The following is a 22,847-nucleotide window of genomic DNA, read 5'->3' on the forward strand; positions in this document are numbered from 1 at the left end:
GAAAAAACCCAAACATTTTGTTAAATGATGCAAAAAAGAGATGACAAAAATAACAGACTGCATAAAAGTGTAAGTAATGAAAATAGAATCATCATTCTTAAATTACTTTAAACCCTTCATGTTCAGATTTAATGATGCCTACCTATTTTTTTGCACAAAATTTTGATTGATTTTTATTCATACTATACTACTTTATAATGAAATATATCACATGTGCACTCTATAATTGAGCTTGTTTTTATTATGATACATAGGATGTACACCATTTTAATTAAATGAACTTAATAATTTTTGAATAGTTTTAGATTTACCACAGGGTTGCAAAGATACACTGGGAGTTGCCAAATAGCCCACACCCAGTTCCTTCGTATTGTTCACATCTCACATCATATATACAATTTAAAGAATACTCATTATTATTTTTAAAATACACTTCTACACATGCATTTTCCAGCTTAAGAAAGATAACATTACCAACATCCATTTGTCACTCCATGATCATACCTCATGTCCCCAGGTAACCATCGTCTCGAATTGGAGTTTTATGCCTCCTGTCATGTTCTTTATGATTTGACATCTATTAAGATATTCCTAAGTCCCTAAACAATATACTGTGACAGTTTCCATAATAAAATTCCAACTTCAGGGCTTTTATTTAAATAACCAATCTTAAGTTTACTTAGGCAACGTCTCTGTTTATTCAGTCATCTTCTCAATTGGTATCCTTAAGTACCAGAGTATGTTTGATCTTGTCATGAGATTCTATTAATCACTAAGTATATACCCTGCAAGCCCCAGGGCATCCTGACATTTCCAGGGCTGTGAGCAAGTGTCCAAAGGAAAGCAGGAGGCCTCCTGCTGCCACATCTCTCCCTCCTCCTCCCAGCCTTGCACCTCCGGGACCTGGTAGAGGAGGTCCATCCTTCTGGAAGCCCAAGTAGGGCTTCTGGGGTGGGAATTCTGGATTCTGGAATGGGCTATAGAGGGGAGCGGTTTCCAAGTGGACACATCACCTTCTCCTGTGAGACCCCCTGGTGCCATGGGCAGAATCATGGCTGGAGGAGGGTTAGAAAAGGGTCCCCTAAAGGGCAGGACTGGATCAGGGGCTCATTTTCTGAGTGGTACTGGCAGTGGGGTGACCGGTGAAGCCAAAATCTTGGCTCTCCGTGCACCAGTGCCGAAAAGAAATACGGAGGCAGATTTTTGGAGGAACGAGAAAAAGTAGCTTTATTCTTTGCCGGCCAAAGAGAGGACACAGCAGGCTACCCCCGCCCCCTGCTCCCGCCCACCGGGAATAGGGAGAGGTTTTATATCCTAATGAAGGTCTTGCTTTTTTTTTTTTCCTTTTGCAAAATTTCAAAACAGCCACAGATGGCATCAGGCAACTTGGTAACTGGGGTTGGTCTTTTCTGAAGTTATTGGCCGGTGACCTTCTTTCTGAAACAAAGAATGCTACAAGAGAGTGTAAGGGGAGAAGAAAGCCAGGTGCAGGGTGTAATTCATACGGAGTCAGAGAGTAATCAGCTTTGTGAAGGAGAAGTCCAGCTACAAGTGTTGGTTAGTAGTAACAGCTAAAGAATAGCCAAGACTGCTTAACTCTTTCAGGCCTGTTTATGTTGTTTCCCACCCTGTTCATTGTTTCCTTATTTTCCTTGTTTATCAGAAAACAGAAGTCTCATTTTTATTTAAGAGAAGTCTCATTTCTATTTTTGCTGCACCAACAACTCTCCCGTTTTAGCACTGAAAGCCTGGAGTCCTGGGAACAGCCTCCCTGCTTCCCACCCCCAGAGCAAACTTGGCGATTGGTCACCCTAGAAAACCTTCTCCGCTGTGTGGCTGACAGTGCCCTTTATTCCTAGGATCTGTTTTATCTAGATGGAGGGCTTTTTTGTAGGTAGTTAATTTTTCAGCCAGTTCGTCTTCAAGTAAATAAACATCCTACATTCTGAGACACTTCCCATCCATTTCCCCTTTGGTCCTCTCTCAATTCAGCTGCCAGTTTCCAGTTATCTTGTCAGCAGTCAGTCTAACCTATAAGCTGGCTAACCTACAATCAGTCTAACCTATAAGTGCCCCCATGCCAAGGGGCAGTCTGTCCCACCGGCCTGGGCTGTGTTTGTTTTCTGTGTCAGTCTTGAGTGCGGCTATTGAGAGAGTGGGCTGCCCGGAGCTCACGGCGTTCTGCATATACCGCCACACGCCACTCTGTGCCCATCATTGTTTACGCTTTCTCCCTCCTCAAATGTGTGCCTTTCAAAACAATCACTGAGGTCAGCTTTTATCATTTATAAACTATAAAATTTAAATCTGGGTTCTCCAGATTGAAGATGGAGGAAAGTCGAACTGCTGTGCCTTCCCCTGTGCGATCTTTGTGCGATCGCATAACACACCGTGTAGCACAAGCTAGAGATACTAGACTGTGTGCAGCACCCTCACACGCCCGCTTGTATAAATCAGACATCATCCCTCCAGTGAACTGGCCACACCACCCCGAAGTCAAACCCGACATCTTACTTCTGGTACATGCAGTGATCATTCATCTGCCGTCTCAGAGGTGCTTAACATGCTGCCTGCCTCTAGTAATGGATCCATCCATTAATTCAGCACGAAGTATTCCCTAGAAATCTTCATATTTTAGAACTTTCATCTCAAACCAGTTCAGTGCTGAATTTCTCTCTGCTGTTGCGTTATATTAACCTGTGGATGTCTGTTATCATAGGCTAATGAGACCAACCTGGGTCGAACCCTACTTTGTTCTTTAGAATCTCTTGCTTAATGAAACATTGTAGCCAGGAATGTGAAGGGCCTCATAATATGACCGCTGTGCTCTCTGTAAAGTTCCATGACCTCCCCTCGTGACTGTGAGTTTGCTTAGTTTTGTTCCCTATAGAGGCATATCGCCCAATTTATTTTATTCGGAAATAGTTTGAAATGCGTCAGGAAACACCACCCGGAGAAAAGGAGATTAGCAGCGCTGTTTATATTCCTGACGTATTGTAGTTGCCCCCAAATATTATCGAACTGTTATCCTCTCGGTTTTTATTTTAACATTCTTAATTGGTTAATAAGTCACCTAGAAAACACATCCAGATTATGGTAACTGTATCCTATACCACAGAAGAATTTTAAGCACTGAAAGTGTGTGTAGAACCGTGTACAATTAACTGATACTCAAAAAACTTTCATCCCCTTTTCTTGATATATTAAATTTTAAATTTCAGTCTCCGTTGCTTAAAATACAATATTTCAGTGTGCCCAATAACAGTTTTAAGTATGAATCCTGGCCTTTCCTTGCTGGGTAAAAGTATTTTGATAGGAAAACAAAGCATTAAGGAGAAACACCCTCAGTCAAAATATTTAATTATAATGGAAATTCCCAGGTAGAAAAGTAGCTTGGATTGTACAGGAATTAGGAAATTGCTGATTCATTCCTTATTCTTTGAAATTGTATTAGTGGTTGACAACCAGAACGGCAAAGAAAGATTAATGAAAAATACATAAGTATAATATATGTGTTCATACTCCATAAAATTGTTTATTTCACTTGGATAGAGAAACACTGAGAACATCATTAAACCCCAGACAAAAATGGTTAATATTAGAGTTCTTTATTATTTAAATAATTAGAAACAGGTCTTAGATAAATGCCAGGAAAAAAATCAATACAAATGGAACACTCCTTTATGAGGCAGAGAGTAAATAAAGTCAAACAATGAAACGTTTTTGACATTAAGCCATTATGATTTATTAAAATGCATGTATATGTGGCTCTTAATGCATATGAAAAGTATTTAATTACATAAATAGTTGTAATTTTATTCCAAGTCGTCGTCATAACTCCTTTTCAGAATAGCCTTAAACACAAAGGTATTTCAGGACTCTTGATTTATCTTTTCTTATGTACCGTGCATGTTTTCCTCCTTTATGCTCTTCTTTTTGCATCTCAAAAGACTAAGTTCCTCTGTTTGAGTTATACATAATTTAATAGTGCTGCCTGACATGTTCAGGATACTGGAGCTGATCTGTATATTTCTAAAGCTGGGATCAAGTTAGTATCATTGCACATAATTATTATAACAGTAGTAATTTCCTATGAGTCCTGTGGTAATAAAGAGAAATACATTTGTATGAATTGCTATTTGTAATTTAGATCAGATGAATTATGACTGCAGTGGGCTTTCCCCTCCATTTTAATTTAATCAAATGCCTATTTAAAAAAATTTTTTTAGTGAAGGTACTGAGTCTTGATTCATTACGATGTATCCTTATCAACTTTGTTTTGTTTTGTTTTTATCAGGTTGTCCTGACAACAGCTATGGATCCAAATGTAAAAGTCCACTTGGTGGGTTTCAGGGATGTATGAGACTCATCTCTATCAGTCACAAGATGGTAGATCTGATTTCAGTTCAGCAGGAGTCTCTTGGGAACTTCAGCGACCTTCAGATAGACTCCTGTGGAATCACAGACAGGTAAAGGCAATTTCACTTCTTTATTTTGACCTGTCCATTTTCAAACTTTTGGCAGCAGATTGAAATTTGTATGTAAAACAAACATTTTTCTCTCCTTTTTCTTACCATCATCTGTTCCACCGGAAAGAGATAATATTCACATTAGAAATAAGAAAATATTCTTTTAGTTTTATACCTCATATTTCCAGTGATAAAATTTAGTTAGAAGACATGTGACCATGTTATTTATTTGTACAAATAGCTACCAGTTCACAAAAGGTGATGTTGATTCCGCTATAATTTTAGAGGGATATAAATGTACCAAAAATATATCATTAAATGCAATAGCTTAGGATACCCTAACAGTAATCTAGACCATCAAGTACCAGTAAAGCAGAGACCTATGTGGTCAGTTATCAAACTGGATTTTGCTTCCCTGACAGCTGAATACTATTTCAGAGACATAGGAATTTAACTGGTTGCTATGGTCCTGAGGTATACCTTGAAGAACCCATTACTATCTTCTCTGCAGGGAAAATAAAGAGGAAACTCCCTGTGAAAAAGTTTGGAGCCATAGTGTTGATAAAGGTGTGAGGATGTTCCAGTAGTTTCAGTAGGAACTCCAGCACAGGGCATGCTAGTGCAAGCTTTGGGCATTCATTGCAGAGGACAAGTAACTTTTAATATAATAATTGATAGTTAATAATTTTAAAGTAGTTTTAGGCGTGGGCGACTATAGCCTAAATCTTGCCAGTCATCAAGGCAGTTATTTTTAATTATTGAGTTCAATGAAATGTCATAGCCATTCCAGATTTTAAAAAAATTAAGCAATGAGGCAAACAGATAAATTCTGAGTTTTCTTAACTTTTTTTTTTTTTTTCATTTTTGGCCGCGTGGGGTCTTCGTTGCTGCGTGCGGGCTTTCTCTAGTTGCAGCGAGCGGGGGCTACTCTTTGTTGCGGTGTGTGGGCTTCTCATTGCAGTAGCTTCTTTTGTTGCGGAGCCCGGGCTCGAGGTGCGCAGGCTTCAGTAGTTGCAGCATGCGGGCTCAGTAGTTGTGGCTCGCGGGCTCTAGAGCGCAGGCTCAGTAGCTGTGGCGCACGGGCTTAGTTGCTCCGTGGCATGCGGGATCTTCCCAGACCAGGGCTCGAACCCATGTCCCCTGCATTGGCAGGCAGATTCTTAACCACTGAGCCACCAGGGAAGTCCCAAAGTCTGAGTTTTAAGAATAACTTTTTATTTGTATGAAACATTTTATCAACATAAACACACATCTATTATATCTGAAGACCGTTTATCAATGTCTGTTGATCCTGTTTTGAACCACTAGTAGTTATTATTCTATGTGTAGAAAAAAATAATTATAATCTTATTTAACAATGGATTAGAAGGACATCATTTTCTCTCTATGAATATGTGTTTATTTAATTCAATTTGTAGATAAAATAATACTTTCTATAATGAAAGATGATATGTAAAGGGAGAATTGAGACGATAAACCTCAAGTGGCTTGATTTGGGGAATAAGTGACAGTGACCATCTCCGTAATTACAGCCATGCCAGCTCAGGAACGTTAATCCTGATTTCGGGGAAGCCCTGTAGCAAGGCTCCCTGGGCCAGCTCTCTTGAGGTGGGTCTCACTCACAGAAGCAGGGAGCCCTCACCCTCAGTGGGTGGGGAGGTTCGGTCATCCACACTATGAATGATGGTCATTTTGACCATCTCAGATCGCAGAACATTCTTTTGGTACAAGTAGACCCACACCTCTCCAACATGGGTTTCTCTGCAGCTGCCATTTTACACAAGGAATCCGTCTTGCCTGCTTTCTGGAGGTGCACGCTTGTAAAACAGAGCATGATACAGCACAACAGGAGAATTATGGTTTCGGTACCACACCTTAAAAACGCTTTTCAGAAGTAGCAAATTATGGATAAATCTTGACTATACATTTTTTAAAGAAAATTTTAGGCTAATGGTAACCCTAGAAATCTTAAAAATAACAGCAAGAACCAACGTACCTTTTATATTTGTATACCTTTTAAACTTCCAAAAGTATCTCTAAATTCATTCCATTCTCTTATATTCAGCAGAAAATATGTATCCATCTGTCTTGGTCTTATGTGCTATACCTGTTGACATAGCTTCCAAAGCATTATTAAATAGAGACTTTTAAAAACATAATACATTATACACACACATATATGTTTATAGTGGTAATTTTTATATATTGAAATTATAAATTATATTTCTTGTCTATTGTTTCCTATATTGTTTGATTTCTGTACCGTGGATATCTGTTTTTTATAATCAGAAAAAACAGTAACGTTATTTTCAGTTAAAACTGGGAAAATCCTAAAAGCAAAACATGAAGTTCCCAGTCTTAGTTTTAAAAAAGGAGGTGGCAGAAACTTCATCAAGAATATAGTCTTGGGGCTTCCCTGGTGGCGCAGTGGTTGAGAATCCGCCTGCCGATGCAGGGAACACGGGTTCGTGTCCCGGTCCGGGAAGATCCCACATGCCGCGGAGCGGCTGGGCCCGTGAGCCGTGGCCGCTGAGCCTGCGCGTCCGGAGCCTGTGCTCCGCCAACGGGAGAGGCCACAACAGTGAGAGGCCTGCGTACCGCAAAAAAAAAAAAAAAAGAATATAGTCTTGACAAATTTTGTAATTTATTTATTTTTTTATTCTGGGGTGAATGAGAGCATCGGTCTCAATATAACTTTCAATTTAAATTCTAAAAAGCATCAGTTATTTGATCAGGGCTATTTGAGTTGATACGAGAAGCTCTTCAACTTTTTTATCCAGGGTTCCTTAATGTATTTCAGTAATTTTTTCACAGTATCCTAAGCCAAAAGATATAACTAACGTTTTCATTTAAACAGTGGCTTAGTTCCAGGCAACGTTACAAGTGTTTATGTCCTAACTATTTATTTATTTATTTATTTATTTAAATTAACTAGTTAGTTTATTTATTTTTGGATCTCCGTTGCTGTGCGTGGGCTTTCTCTAGTTGCGGTGCGCCGGCTTCTCGTTGTGGTGGTTTCTCTTGTTCCAGAGCACAGGCTCTCTGTGTACGGGCTTCAGTAGTTGTGGCTTGCAGGCTCTAGAGCACAGGCTCAGTGGTTGTGGCGCACGGGCTTAGTTGCTCTGCAGCATGTGGGATCTTCCTGGACCAGGGCTTGAACCCGTGTCCCCTGCATTGGCAGGTGGATTCTCAACCACTCTGTCACCAGGGAAGCCCTGTCCTAACAATTTAGAAACCTTTGAAAAAGTAATTTATACATATATTACTCTTATCTATGTTTTTAAATTATATATTATAAAATTTGAAAAATATCTTATTTATTTTTAATGTAGTGTACAACCTTTCAAAGCTTGGGATCAGATCAGACACTGCTACCCTTACTTTTGTTTAACTTGATTTCACATGGTGTTACTTTTTAACAACTACTAAGACTCCAGCTTCTCAAAGATAGGACATGATTAAGTGGAATGTATTACTATTTAATGTTGAAATTTAAGTATCTGAAGCTGATAAGTTGCGCAGTGCTTGACAGATGTTGAGTATGCCTGTATTTCTCTTAAAAATTTAAAATATCCTGGGAGCCCCTGTGATTTTGATTCAGCATCCTAATGCGCCCTGACCCACTGCTTGGAGTTTGTGCATCTACACTGTACATCTTGTCAACATTCCTGGATGTAGACACCAAGTGAATAGAGATGTTCCTCCCTCCCTCCCACTTTCTTCTTTCCTTCTCTGTTCTTTATTCCCTCCTCCTTTAAATATTCAGTATCAGTATGATTAAATGTTGTTATTTTATGTAAACTATTGATGTTTCTGGCAACATATTGAATTAGTGTTATGTCACTAGGGAAAAGAGAGGGCTATGATATTGTACACCACGTTGAAAATTAAGCAGTCACAGCTACCTGAGAATTGGTTGAAACCTGAAGAATTTATTGATCTAAGGTCTAGTTTTGTGATTAAGGAACCATAACGACAAATGGAATGACCATTAGTCACACTGTATTTACTCTTTAGGTTACTGTTGACATTCTTCTTTCACATGGTCATGTATAAATTGTTAGTATTTTGTGATTTCTCAAAACGAGTAGTAGTAATTGTATCTGCACCTTCTTTTAGGTGTTTGCCCAACTATTGCGAACACGGTGGTCAATGTTCCCAGTCCTGGGACACCTTTCACTGCAACTGTACAAACACGGGCTACAGGGGAGCAACTTGCCACAACTGTAAGCCACACACACCTGTGGTTCTGGCCTCTGTCCTGATTCCCTTATTTATTTCCCTTTTTTGTTGTTGTTGTGTGTATATATGTCCATCTGTGTACAACCCTGGATCTTATTAGCATTCAGTTGATTTCTAGTTTATTTTTAGTCCACACTTCTTTTCATAAAGTAGTCAAGGTAGCTTACAGAAGCACACAAAATAAAGGAAGACAGAAAAGAGTAAGAGAGCTGGCAAGGGGAAAACACGTGTAGAAAACAAAGGCAGCTAAGGATAAGCATAAAATACAGTGCAGATGGACTTGAGGATATGGGGAGGGGGAAGGGTAAGCGGTGACCAAGTGAGAGAGTGGCATGGACATATATACACTACCAAACGTAGGGTGGATAGCTAGTGGGAAGCAGCCGCAGGGCACAGGGAGATCAGCTCGGTGCTTTGTGACCACCTAGATGGGTGGGGTAGGGAGGGTGGGAGGGAGACGCAAGAGGGAGGGGATATGGGAACATGTGTATATGTATAACTGATTCACTTTGTTGTAAAGCAGAAACTAACACACCATCGTAAAGCAATTACACCCCAATAAAGATGTTAAAAAAAAAATACAGTGGAGAATAGGTGATCCTTCAATTCTCTTGCAACTCCATTAATAAGGATGATGAGAATAAGGATGGTAGAAATGGAATTAATCATAATAGTTAATTTTATTGTGTATTTTCTAAATGCCAGGTACTGCTCTAGTATTTTACATGTCCCAACTTATTTAATTCTGATGACCAGACCTTAGTAGGTGGGTGTAGTCATTGTTACTATCCCTAGTTTACTAGGTTACAGAGAGAGATTAATCACCACGCCCAGAAGCGCCTGAAATAGTTGAGGCACAGTGAGAATGTGAACGCTTGCAATTATGCTCCAGAGGCTGGGACCACAACCAAATACTCTTTTCCTGTGTTAGAAGCCGTTCAGGTTTTTCCTGGTGAAAAGTTTGCGTGTGTCGTAAGACTCATGTCATTTTCTTGTCTACTCGTGCAGGGCGTGGGATGCCCATTTGCCTATTGGGAGACCCAAATGCCCATTTATTTCCTTCCCATTTTTTCACATTGTTGCTGACATTGCTGAGCAACTTACCTCTTAGTACTGTTGGCCCGTAGCCATGACTTCAGGCAAGGGCGCTAGGTGCAGTCCTCAGCCTCACCACTCTCATCTCTTCACTGTGCACTGCTTTGTACTCCTGCTAGAGTTGAGATTGGAATCCTGGGCTCCCAGCCCTGGAGGCTCCACAAGGGACCCTCAGAAGTCTTGACTCAGGGCTGGAGAGGGAGTGAGCAGGGACGGCGGGACCTTCTGGCCTCACCCTCCTGCCTTCACCAATGCGGCCAGTCTTTTCTGGGGCATCAGCTTGTGTGTGTTGGAGTGCCTCATAAGAACAGGAAGAACGCCTGCTGTCACTCAAGCCAGGGCCAAGTTACTTGTCCCAGGTCACCAGCAGCAAAGGGACGGTGTATTTTAATTCTTCAAATCCGGTATCATCCCAATTATAGTAACTAACTCAAAACAGAAAACTAATAGAATGTGTTTAATTGACTATTTGTTTATTTTCAACTGTTATCAATGACTAAATCTAAGTATAAACACAAACATCTCTGAGCCAAAAAATTCAGACGGTGAATAAATAACATATTTTCATCTGTGGTCCACAATTTGATCCAATCATTGAGTTAATTTATCAGGTTCTTGAGCAGGTAGTCTAAAGGGAGCCAAAGGGTTTTGCCAATGACCATTATGGGAAATGGGGCCAGGATGACAAACCCAATTATGAGGAAGCCATCAGTATCGTTAGCCTGAGTTGAGGGAGGGTGAGTTATGGGGGTCTTTTAAAAGATTTTACTAGAAAATAATATGTTAAACAGTCATGTTATAAAAAGCCAAGTCATACACATAAAGCAAAAGTACTCCCAATTACCCTCATGCAATTGTGTGTTCTTTCTAATACCAGCCCCATCTGCAAAGTTATGTTTATATCCCAGCCTCTTTCAAAGAATTTATCAATGCATGTATGCACGTATAGTAATATATAAATGAACCATTTTCATATGCCCACTTCACTGCACAAAATACAAATGTGACTAGAAACCAATCCATCTTATATTTCTGTCTATGTAATATACAGTAGGAATAAAATAAAACCAAGAAACTATGGTAACATTGAGAAAATTAGTTACATTATTTCATATGGTCTAAAAACTCATTAACATAATTTTGAAAATTTAGAATAGATCAAGGAATGATATTCAGGGGATGGTTTGTTTCTCATTTCACAAAATTAAAAGCTTGATGGAAGTCACCATTACATTTGGCCAAGTGTACAATGAGATGAGTGCATCATATACAGTTGTTAATATCAAACCTTGTACATGGCAAATATATAATTGTGTAATTAAAAACATCCAATTATGGATCAAAACACACTGAGACCACTTGCGGGCATATATTTTATATTTCTTCTGCTTTGAATTTTAATTATCTTAAATTCTCATTACAGAGCATTAGAGAAAGTTTCTTATGTAAATTACTTTTAAAATTATTCACAAGAAGCTTTGTAAATCATATTTGTTTTATGGAAAAAAGGATTTTATCTGTAGATAATTTTATGTGAGGAAGGAGACTAGTTAAAGCATTATTTAAAACTTTTCTGTTGCATAATTTTTGAATAACAGATTATTTAAGGAGATTACACTATTGTGCTTTACATGTTAGGTTATTACAAAGTGATACTAGAATTAGAAATTCCAAAATCGTTGTCAAAAGATCCATTTGGATGCATGTCCAAAATGGAAGTCACATTATACTTATAAGGATCTTAACATTTAAAACACCTACCATCTCTTTTGTTGTTTTACCTAATGTAAAAATAAACTAAATTTTCATTCTCATATTCCTTTAATCTAAAAAGAAATGCCATAAAATACAATCTCATTCTTCCCTTTTTCTATCTAACTTTCTTTCAACCATATTAATTTTAAAAAATGAGTTTTGTTTTAAAGTGTGTGTTAACTTTTCTTCTGGTCAGTAATGTAAATAAAAATTTCAAGACTTGGAGTATTCTGTGTCCAAATTAAAATTAAAGAAATTAATTTTATACTATTTCACTTACGATGATACTTTTTTTTTTTTTACAGCTATCTATGAGCAGTCATGTGAAGCCTATAAGCATAGAGGAAATACTTCAGGATTTTACTATGTAGATGTAGATGGAAGTGGTCCCCTGGAACCATTTCTTCTATATTGTAATATGACTGGTGAGTTAATCAATTTTCATTTAATAGTTAAATTTTAAACACACAAAATTAAAGTGAAGTAAGTAAGAGGTTGACATAATTTGCAACTTGATTAAAATGTATATTGTTCAGTAGAAGAACTTAAAGTAAATCTTTAAAAAGTAGTTTAATGGTGGTGATTTTAAATGTCATTATTTTCTATGCATGTGGTATCTGTGTAGAACATCTAATAATAAATGTATCTTATTAAGTCCCAAAACAAAAAGGATAGACTTTATTCCTCTTAGAAGATTGATACATACCATATGATTTTACTTATAAGTAGAAACTAGAAAACAAAACAAATGAACAAACATAACAAAAGAGAAACAGACTCACAGATACAGAGAACAAACAAGTGGTTGCCCAAGGGGAGGGGAGTAGGGAGATGAAAAGAAAAAATATATATATAACAAGTGTGGTAATGAATACTAATTACCTTGATTATGGTGAGCATTTCACAGTGTATATTCATATGAAACCATCACATTACATACCTTAAATATATACAATTTTTGCCAACATAAAGTGGAAAAATATTTTAAATAATAGTAATAAAAGAGAAAAGATACATATGAAAGCTTTGAAAATATTTACTTTTTAAATTTGGGCAAAAATGAATTTTATTCTTGAATTCTTTACTTACATAAACTTAAAGAGGAATTAATAGTCTTGGAATATGTGTTTGATTAAATTCAACATCCATTCATGATAAAGAGAAAATGAAAACTCAGTAAATTACCAATAGAAGAAAATTTCCTTAATTTATTAAAGAGGACCCATAAAAAAACCTACAGCACATATCACAGTTTATTGTGAAATATTGAAAACTTTACCCCTGTTACCAACATTAACACAAAGATGCCTGCTATTATCATTCTGTTCACCATGGTTCTGGAGGTCCTAGCCAGTGCAATAAAGCAAGAGAAAGAAATGAAAGATATATGTACTGGAAAGGAAGAACTATGACTCTCATTGTTTGTAGATGGCCAGGTTATGTATTGAGAGTATTCTCAACAATCTACAGACTAACTGTTAAAATTTAGGATGATCACTAGATATCAAGTTAATGTAAAAATTAATTTCATTTTTGTATACCAGCAATTAAAATGAAATTTTAGAAGATTCTATTTTCAGTAGCATCAGAAACCTCAAATACACGGTAATAAATCTAAAGAAAGATGTGCACAACTTTTATATAGATAAGTGTAAAATACTCTTGAGATAAATTAAATCCTAAATAAGTGGAGAAATATGAAAGTTTCATTGATTAGAAAACTCAATATGGTGGTATAAACGTCAGCTCTTCCCAACTAGGTTTTGACTCAGTGCAAACCTTAATTAAAATTTCATCAGTGTGTTTGTTGGTTGGTGTAATTTTTTTGGTGAAAATTGGCAAGCAGATTCTACAATTTATCAGTAAATTTGAAGGGCCAAGAAGAACCAAATCAGTCTTAAAGAGTAAAGTTGGAGGACTCAACTCTACCAGATATAATATAGACATTATATTGATAGGCTAAGTAAAACAGCATGTAATTGATAAAGGATAAACAAATAGACCAATGAAGCAACATAGAGAATCTATAAACAGACTCCCTCATATATGGATAGTTGATTCATTGCAAAGGTGGCACTGATGAACAGTGAGGGAAAGATGGTCTTTTCAACAAGTGGTGCTGGGGAAAATTATCTGTAAATATTGTAAAATAGACTCTTGATCCCTTCACCATCAAACACAAATAGATTCTAGATGAATCGTGCAGTCCAGTGTAGTGGCCACTAGCAACAAATGCCTATTTAGATGCACATTTAATTAAAATTAATTAATATAACTAAATGACTTGAAACAAATTTTACAAGTGTAAGTTAATTCATTAAAATAAGATTAAATTAAAAGCCAATTCCTCAGTCTCACTAGCCACATTTTAACTGCTCCATAGCCATCTATTCCATCATTGGAAAAAGTTTACATTGGATAGCGCTGTGTCAGGAAGTCAGCATTTCATGGAGCAAAATAAGCAGAAAGAAGGAAATATGAAATTGAAGCAGGAGGCATGGCAGAGGAGGATTTACTACTTAAAATCTGGCAGTGAATATCGAGGGAAAGAGCCTTCCAGGCAGAGGAAATAGGAAGTGCTAAGTCCTGAGAGAGGTGATCTTACCAGGTGTGTTGAGAAAACAGCAGCAGCTAAAGTGTGGCTGGAGTATGGTGAGTAATCTGGGAGTAGTAGGAGAGCCAGAGGGAATCAAGTGGGCGGGGGCAGGAGAGGAAGAGTCATGGGTCCTTACAACGTGTAAGGTCTCTGGTTTTTACCCTGAATGAGCTGAGAAGACATTGGAGAGTTTTAAGCAATGGTAGATGCAATCTGACTTCCTTTAATAAAATCATGATTGCTCCTGTGTTGGGAAATGCCTATCTAGGAGCAGCGGTAGAAAGGAGTTAGAAAATGTGTGTGTGTGTGTGTGTGTGTGTGTGTGTGTGTGTGTGTACCAAATATGTACATACATATAGATAAGATGTATATGTATAATAGGAGTTTGGAAGTCTGTTTGGAGACCAAGTTCAAGTAATGCAAGAATCCAGGCAAGAGCTGGAGATGGTGGGTTGTACTGGATGATACAATGTAGATGGTGGACAGAGATTAAATTTTCTCATTGAATATGTGTGAGGAATGAGAAAACAAAAGGAACCAAAAAAATAACACCACATTTTTGGCTTGGGCAAATTGGAGTGATTAAGGTGCCATTATTTGAGATGTGGTCAGAGAAGGTTTGAAGGGAAAGATAACGAGCTCAGTTTTGCACATTTTGAGTTTGAGATGTCTGTTCCACATTCAAATGTGGAACGGAGAAGGCAGTTGGATATGGGAGCAACAGTTCCTTTGTATTAATGTGTAATTCTGAAAACTGCAGGGTCGTGGTAAAACCTTGGCCACAAATATTCGGGAAAATTACTATAGAATGTGTCTTAGAGATTTTTCATATAACACACCAAGGTGGCTTCTGTTTGCTCTCACCATCGTTGAGGACGCTACCTGTCTCAGTCTGTTTGGTGTTGTAGCAGAATGCCACAGACCGGGTAGCTTGTACACAATAGAAATATTTCTCAGTTTTAGAGGATGGGAAGTCCTAGGTCATGGTGCCAGCACTGTTAGGTGAGGGCTGTCTTCCAGATTCCAGACTTCTTGTATCCTCACATGACAGAAGCAGCTCTGTGGGGTCTCTTTGATAAGAGCACTAACCCCATTCATAAGGGCTCCTCTCTGTTGAGCTCATGACCTCCCAGAGGTGCCACGTACTAAAACCATTACCTTTGGGGGTTATGAATTTCAGTGGGGGACACAAAGGGTTGGGGTGAGACGATAAAATCAGTGTTTTTAAAAATCTTCCCATTTGATGCTTCTGTGCACCCAGGTTTGGGAGTAGCTGTTTTCGACCTGTGGGTCTCAAACTTTAGAGAACACCCCGCTCTATTATGTGAGAATTGAACATAATAAATGTGAGAAGGCTTCACAGAGAAAAGAGGAAAATTTTGCAAATGAAAGATATGAATTTAAGTGTCAAATAACTTTTTTTTCTTTTTTTTTTTTTTTTATGGTATGCGGGCCTCTCACTGTTGTGGCCTCTCCCGTTGTGGAGCACAGGCTCCGGACGTGCAGGCTCAGCAGCCATGGCTCACGGGCCCAGCCGCTCCGCGGCATGTGGGATCTTCCCGGACCGGGGCCCGAACCCGCGTCCCCTGCATCGGCAGGCGGATTCTCAACCACTGCACCACCAGGGAAGCCCTCAAATAACTTTTTGATTTTTTTCTGTTTGTGTTGTGAGAGAGATTTAACAGTCTATCACTGCATCCCTGTGAATCCTGCATTCCCACAAAAGCACCCTGAACTATTCATATGCACATGCTTTATGAAGTTTTGATTCTGCGATTCAGATACCTCTAAGTATCTGTAATCTTTAAAGCTTTAAGTAATATCACACACACACACACACACACACACACACAGAGTTCTCATTATCTGTGATAGTAATGTTCTGTAAAGTAACCACAGACACTTGAATTAGTGAATACTGAACCATTGCTCCCAGGGAATTACAGTAAGATGAGGTTCCTGCATGTCTCTGGTCATAGTATTCTCATCAACTGATCAATATATAACCTTGTTTTAGTAGTGTTTCAGATTAAAGACACCTTATTTAATACATACTGTTGATTCATTAACATTGACCTCACAACCAATAGCACCAGAACTCTTACCTGAAGGAAGCTTTTCTATCACGTGTGTTTTCAGAAGGTACATCACAGCCTTCTTGTGCCTGGGAACCCTGGACAGCTCTTCAGCTTTATGCTTGGAGGCCACTTTAGATAGTGAAATCACCAGGCACGAAGAACGTGGCACAAATAGGATACGTGTTTACAGTATGAGAGCTGAAGCAAGGAGTCAGAGTGTGGCTCTCTTCAACTTCAGCTGGGCCGCTGATATTCATATTCGGCAACTCAGTTTTTCTGCTTTGTGTCTACAGACACGCAAGAGCACCTCAAGAACTGACTTCGGGATTCATATAAATTTTACTGAGTAGGTAAATTCACAAATGATGAGAATCTGCGGATGATGAGGATTGACTGTATACACATACATGCATGCCTACATTATGATTATTATGCATAATAATTCAGTAATTTATAGGCCATGTACATTTTTCATGACCATCTAAATGGTAAGGAAATTATTAATTTCATTTTATTGAATGAATTATTTCATTTCTATTAAATCAACATTTACCTTGTCATATTACTAATATGCCTATTTTAGTTACCTGAGTCTCACACCTCAACTCTACAATTCGAAGAAGTAAATTTATGTGTATATACACACACAGAGGTTAAAGGTGCTTTAGCAAAATTCTCAAAAAGTATTGATGAAAAAGAGGACATTCAGAAAACTTAAAGCCATTTGAAGAGCAAGCAGTGGAGGACAGAGACACAGATAATCCAGTTAGGAAACAGGGAAGTATCTTCAGAAGCTCCGGAATATTGAAACATATTCAAACAAAAGTGACAGTCCCAGAATGTAACAACCCAGTGAAAAATGCACATTACAACTTGAAACTTTGCTTACTGATGTGGTTATGCAAATGCGGAAACCACGGCTCAAGGAGGTTGACGGAGGCAGACTAAGGAATATCATTAGGGATAGATGAAGACATCAAACCCTGGTCCCGTCTCCCAGCCTGAAAATGTTTCCACTAGAAAAGGCTACATTCTACCAATGTCTCATTGCTTGTAGCCAATAACATATGCTAAAGGTACAGCAATCAGCTATACCAATTATGGAGGCAAGACAAAATGCTGAATTGGCAGCTTGCAAATGTGTAACTAAAAAAAAAAAAAAGTTCTTAGTCTAGAATTACTGTCCAACAGATGATTCCACGTGGATTTAAATATCTTTAAGCGTTACAAGCTAAAAGATACGAAGAAAATCCCTTTTGAATGGATAATTTCCTAAACTATGTTAAAAACTGAAAATTCTTTCTAAACAGAGTATTCTAAATATAATTTACTACAGTGAGATATCATCTCACACTGGTCAGAATGGCCATCATCAAAATATCTAGAAACAATAAATGCTGGACAGGGTGTGGAGAAAAGGGAACCCTCTTGCACTGCTGGTGGGAATGTAGGTTGGTACAGCCACTATGGAGAACAGTATGGAGGTTCCTTAAAAAACTACAAACAGAACTACCATACGACCCAGCAATCCCACTACTGGGCATATACCCTGAGAAAACCATAATTCAAAAAGAGTCATGTACTACAAAGTTCTTTGCAGCTCTATTGACAATAGCCAGGACATGGAAGCAACCTAAGTGTCCATCAACGGATTAATGGATAAAGAAGATGTGGCACATATATACAATGGAATATTACTCAGCCATAAAAAGAAACGAAATTGGGCTTCCCTGGTGGCGCAGTGGTTGAAAATCCGCCTGCCGATGCAGGGGACACGGGTTCGTGCCCCGGTCCGGGAAGATCCCACATGCCGCGGAGCGGCTGGGCCCGTGAGCCACGGCCGCTGAGCCTGCGCGTCTGGAGCCTGTGCTCCGCAACGGGAGAGGCCACAACAGTGAGAGGCCCACGTACCACCAAAAAAAAAAAAAAAAAAAAGAAACGAAATTGAGTTATTTGTAGTGAGGTGGATGGACGTAGAGTCTGTCATACAGAATGAAGTGAGTCAGAAGGAGAAAAACAAATACCGTATGCTAACACATATATATGGAATCTAAAAAAAAAATGTCATGAAGAGCCTAGGGGTAGGACGGGAATAAAACACAGACCTACTAGAGCATGGACCTGAGGATATGGGGAGGGGGAAGGGTAAGCTGTGACTAAGGGAGAGAGTGGCATGGACATATATACACTACCAAACGTAAAATCGATAGCTAGTGGGAAGCAGCCGCATAGCACAGGGAGATCAGCTTGGTGCTGTGTGACCACCTAGAGGGGTGGGATAGGGAGAGTGGGAGGGAGGGAGACGCAAGAGGGAGGAGATATGGGAACATATGTATATGTGTAACTGATTCACTTTGTTGTAAAGCAGAAACTAACACACCATTGTAAAACAGTTATACTCCAATAAAGATGTTAAAATATATATATATATAATTTAAAAATAATTAGGATACTATGAATCCCAGTGGTTTATCTCTGTTGAAATGCATAGGGCTTTTTTGTTCTTCTTGTACACTAAAGCCATTGCTTTCTCTGTAAAGAAATAGTTTTATGTTCAAGAAATGTCTCAGCATCAAATATTGTACGGTTAAAGACGGTTGTTTCAGTGCAGAGAAATTGCTGAGAGGTATAGCCGTGGCTTTTTAACTTTTGTGAAAGTAATAATTCTGTGGTTTAAAGTCAACTTTTCCCAGTGCCCCACTACCAAGACTCCTGGATTTAGTTTCGCTGACTCAGTAAGTTTAGAGACCAAAGTCTACAATATTAAAACCAAGCTCCGCCTGTGATTCTGAGATAGGGGCCCCAGAGACCATTGCATGAGAAGCCTGGAGAGTGTTAAGACTTATAATAACGGGACTTCCCTGGTGACGCAGTGGTTAAGAAGCCGCCTGCCAATGCAGGGGATACGGGTTGGAGCCCTGGTCTGGGAAGATCCCACATGCTGCAGAGCAACTAAGCCCGGGCGCTGCAACTACTGAGCCTGTGCTCTAGAGCCCGCGAGCCACAACTGCTGAGCCCACGTGCCACAAGTACTGAGCCTGTGCGCCTAGAGCCCATGCTCCACAACAAGAGAGGCCACCGCAGTGAGAAGCCCGTGCGCAGCTACAAAGAGTAGCCCCCAGTCGCTGCAACTAGAGAAAAGCCCGTGAGCAGCAACAAAGACCCAACGCAGCCAAAAATAAATGAATACATTTATTAAAAAAAAAAAAAGACATAATAGCAAAACTATTTTTACTTTAGGGATTTCAATAGTAAAGACCTTCTTAATAGCTATGAGAGTTAATAACTCGCTCTCGGTATTCAAATGCAGCCTTGTTTACATCAAGTTTTGCTCCAGGATGCTAGCTTTTCTTTCATCTCGCAGCTTTCCTTAACATAGCACTTCCCACCCACTCTTACAATCTTTATCACCTCTGTCACCCGCAGCTATTAATCCTGAAGGAACACACACTCTGCAACTGTGTTGCTTAAACAGCATGTTTTTTCTTTACACTGTTATCACACTAGAAAATAACAGTCAGCCCAAGATAAATCAAGTTCTTAATCACCGAGTTGCTTTACATACAATCTATATGTTAGAAATCACTTTCAGGGAGAGACACCAGTAGACCCAAACTGTCTTTCAATGTTTTAGTATATATATTAATTTCATAGATTTTCTGCTATCTCTTCTTACTCATTTCCCTGTGTTTCCTTACCTTGACAACCCTCTTCGCACTTGGTAAAGGATAATTTTCAAAAAAATAACGTCACAACTCTTATACAGATAGAAAAATAAAAGCTAAAAATCACGTTTTGAAGATCTTGTTTAATGTTTAACCTTATTCCTGAGGAAACTGGTAAGATGTTACAGTCAGTTCAAAGAGGATTCAAAGAACAGACATATCCACACATCAGTAATGCTGAAGTGACTGGGCCAAGGGAGGCAAAACTTGCTTCTTCCCTAGTGGAGGAGCCCATCGACCTCTACCAGGTTGAATTTGCTGGTCTGTAGACAGAATTACTTGTAAGGAAACAATGCCTTGCTTGCTAAGCAAAAAAACCCTGGAAGTCTGTGTTAAAGGATAATTTAATGTAAATACGTCTTAGAGAGAGTGGATTTCCCTGGAGGGATTTGAAGCTTATCTCCCCCAGAGGTATTTACCTACATTTTAAAACCTAAGACCTTGACCGCCCTCTCCTCAGAGATTTGTTGCATTCCCGAGTTCCTCTCTCACTCTTTGGGGAGGGTGGGGGGGTGGAGATGTGCCAGCCATCCTCTATAAGCTCCAAGTCTTGTAATTTGGGGGTCCCTCTCTCGTGGTACAACTGAAGTAGGCTTAGGTGCATCTGGCACTCACTGTATCTAGAGAGAGAGAGAGAAAGAGAGAGCGAGCTAACGATAAATAGATACAATTTGTATAGAAGGCAAGATAACTTGTTAGCTTGCAAGTGGGATGTCTCATACCCTTCACAGTTTCAGCCTTATCATTATTTTGCAGTTGCATCAGATGTCTCCTATTTACAAAGTTCTAAAATAGTTAAAAGGCAATGAAAATCTCAGAGCCACCACAGAATCACAACCAGATAACCTGGAAGGCAGTGCTCTAGTCTGGACAACGCTTTGTTTTTATTCATTCACGTGTTTATTCCTTCGGTGACTAATGTCTTTTTCAGCATGTGCCAAGCCCACATGCTGGAGATACTATAGTTAGCAAATCAGAACCTATCAGTATAGTTAGCAAATCAGAACCTATCAGTCTTGTAATAGTGGAAAAACCGACAGATTAAATCACAAAATACTGAATTACGCATTGTAAAGTCTACTTTTTTTGTAGTTGTAATTTCTAAATAGGTATTTGTAGAAATATCAGATAACACAATCACGTCCGAAAGAACAGTATCATAGTTTGCATACGTTCGTCTATTAGTAAAGCACATGCGATTTGGAGCATGGATGCCGGGCTCTCATTTCCATTGCTCAGAATCCATTGTGATGCTTTCACGTCTCTGCTTTGCCCTGGACATCTTGATTATCTGATAAGCGCGGCATCCTCGTAACTTCCTCCTTTGTAGCACTTTATATTAGAAAATGAAATCACTTACAGAAACTATCATAGTATGGAAATTTTAGAATTTCAAAAGGAAACATTTCTATGAGCTGCCCTTTAACAGCTGTCATGCACTATGGCCTTGGATTTCTTACAATACGTTAAGAGACCTTACAAGAACACAGCGCGTTCTTCATGACCCAGTGGATGCTAAGCGATAGGGAAGTCCCTCTCAGGGTGACCCCAAAAGCAAAGAGACAAAGGTTTCAAGGAGGTTTATCGCCCTCTCTTTCAGCAGCTGCTCAGCCAGACATGAGCTGCTTCATGGACGCCATTGATTCCCCACAAGAAAAGATGAATCATTCTGCTGAATAATAAAAGCAGAGTCCACCAGAGGCTAGGCTAACAGATTTGCCTGGTTAATAGTCTTAAATTTCTATAGTCAAGATTGTGTGGCTAAAATGATAGAATTTGAGACTTAATATATTGCTTCCTATATTCTACCTCTTTTTTTTTTTTTTTTCCAAATTTGGAAATGGAGGCTCAGATTTCGCCTGACTTTCTTAAGGGCACAGACACATGCCAGATCTGCAACTCAGGTCTCCTGATGATCTCTCCACTGTACTGCTGTCTGGTCATCCATAATTAATTTCATGAGCTTATATATCATGTCCTCTTTAAGGAAAATATTTTACTGTTAAAGCGCTTCGGTGAGCTGAAATGCAAGGTGGAAATAAAAGTAACAGCTCTTGTTTCAGAGGAAAATAATGATCCACGCGTGGAGGGGAGTAAGGCTGTCAAATTTGCCTCCTGGGGCTTCCCTGTTGGCGCAGTGGTTGAGAGTCCGCCTGCCGATGCAGGGGACATGGGTTTGTGCCCCGGTCCGGGAGGATCCCACATGGCGCGGAGCGGCTGCGCCCGTGAGCCGTGGCCGCTGAGCCTGCGCGTCCGGAGCCTGTGCTCCGCAACGGGAGAGGCCACAACAGTGAGAGGCCCGCGTACCGCAAAAAAAAAAAAAAAAAGTTTGCCCCCTGTCTCATTTATTTAACAGGCCTCTCTATTCAAAATTCTGATGACCAGGAGACGGGTGGGACTGAAGTTTCTTGTTTTGATTGTGTTGATCCGTGTGAATGTATTAGCTAAAAAGAGGCTGGTGGGGATTTCTACCTACTCTTTTCCTCCAATTTGGAATATTCTTCTTAATACAGAAGAGTTATGTGATTAACAGCACATTTATAGCAGAGTTTTGACAACTTCCAATCTGTTTCTCACCTATTAAATTGGAGGCCTTTTGATTAATGTGTTCTTGGGCCTGCGTATATCACAGTAAAAATAAGAAATTTATTGCTGGGAAAGTTGAAGGATGGATACGATGTGCCATCTTCTGTTACAAACCTTGTCGGATTTTTGTTTCATCTAAATAGTTTTGGTAATCAGTATGATTGAAATGTTTACAGACATTCAGGTGCTAATAGTGATAGCTCTCGTACCTACTCAAAGATATATTATTTCTTGTGTTAGTTGAATTGCTGATGTTGTATCGCATGTTCAGAAAAGTAACTTCCTATTTGCATTGCGTGAC

At 39.1% G+C, this 22,847-nt stretch overlaps 1 protein-coding gene across 1 annotated transcript in view; it reads left to right on the forward strand.

The window, feature by feature from the left end:
* Positions 1 to 22,847, forward strand: part of CNTNAP4 (contactin associated protein family member 4) — a 264,709-nt gene that overhangs the window by 181,403 nt on the left and 60,459 nt on the right. Inside the window, exons 10-12 of the mRNA XM_067018557.1 lie at positions 4,298 to 4,469; positions 8,589 to 8,695; positions 11,867 to 11,986. Coding sequence (XP_066874658.1) covers positions 4,298 to 4,469; positions 8,589 to 8,695; positions 11,867 to 11,986 — 399 coding nt within the window. The remainder of the gene's footprint in view (positions 1 to 4,297; positions 4,470 to 8,588; positions 8,696 to 11,866; positions 11,987 to 22,847) is intronic.

This window comes from Kogia breviceps, chromosome 18, assembly GCF_026419965.1.
Source record: "Kogia breviceps isolate mKogBre1 chromosome 18, mKogBre1 haplotype 1, whole genome shotgun sequence".
Lineage (NCBI taxonomy): Eukaryota > Metazoa > Chordata > Mammalia > Artiodactyla > Physeteridae > Kogia > Kogia breviceps.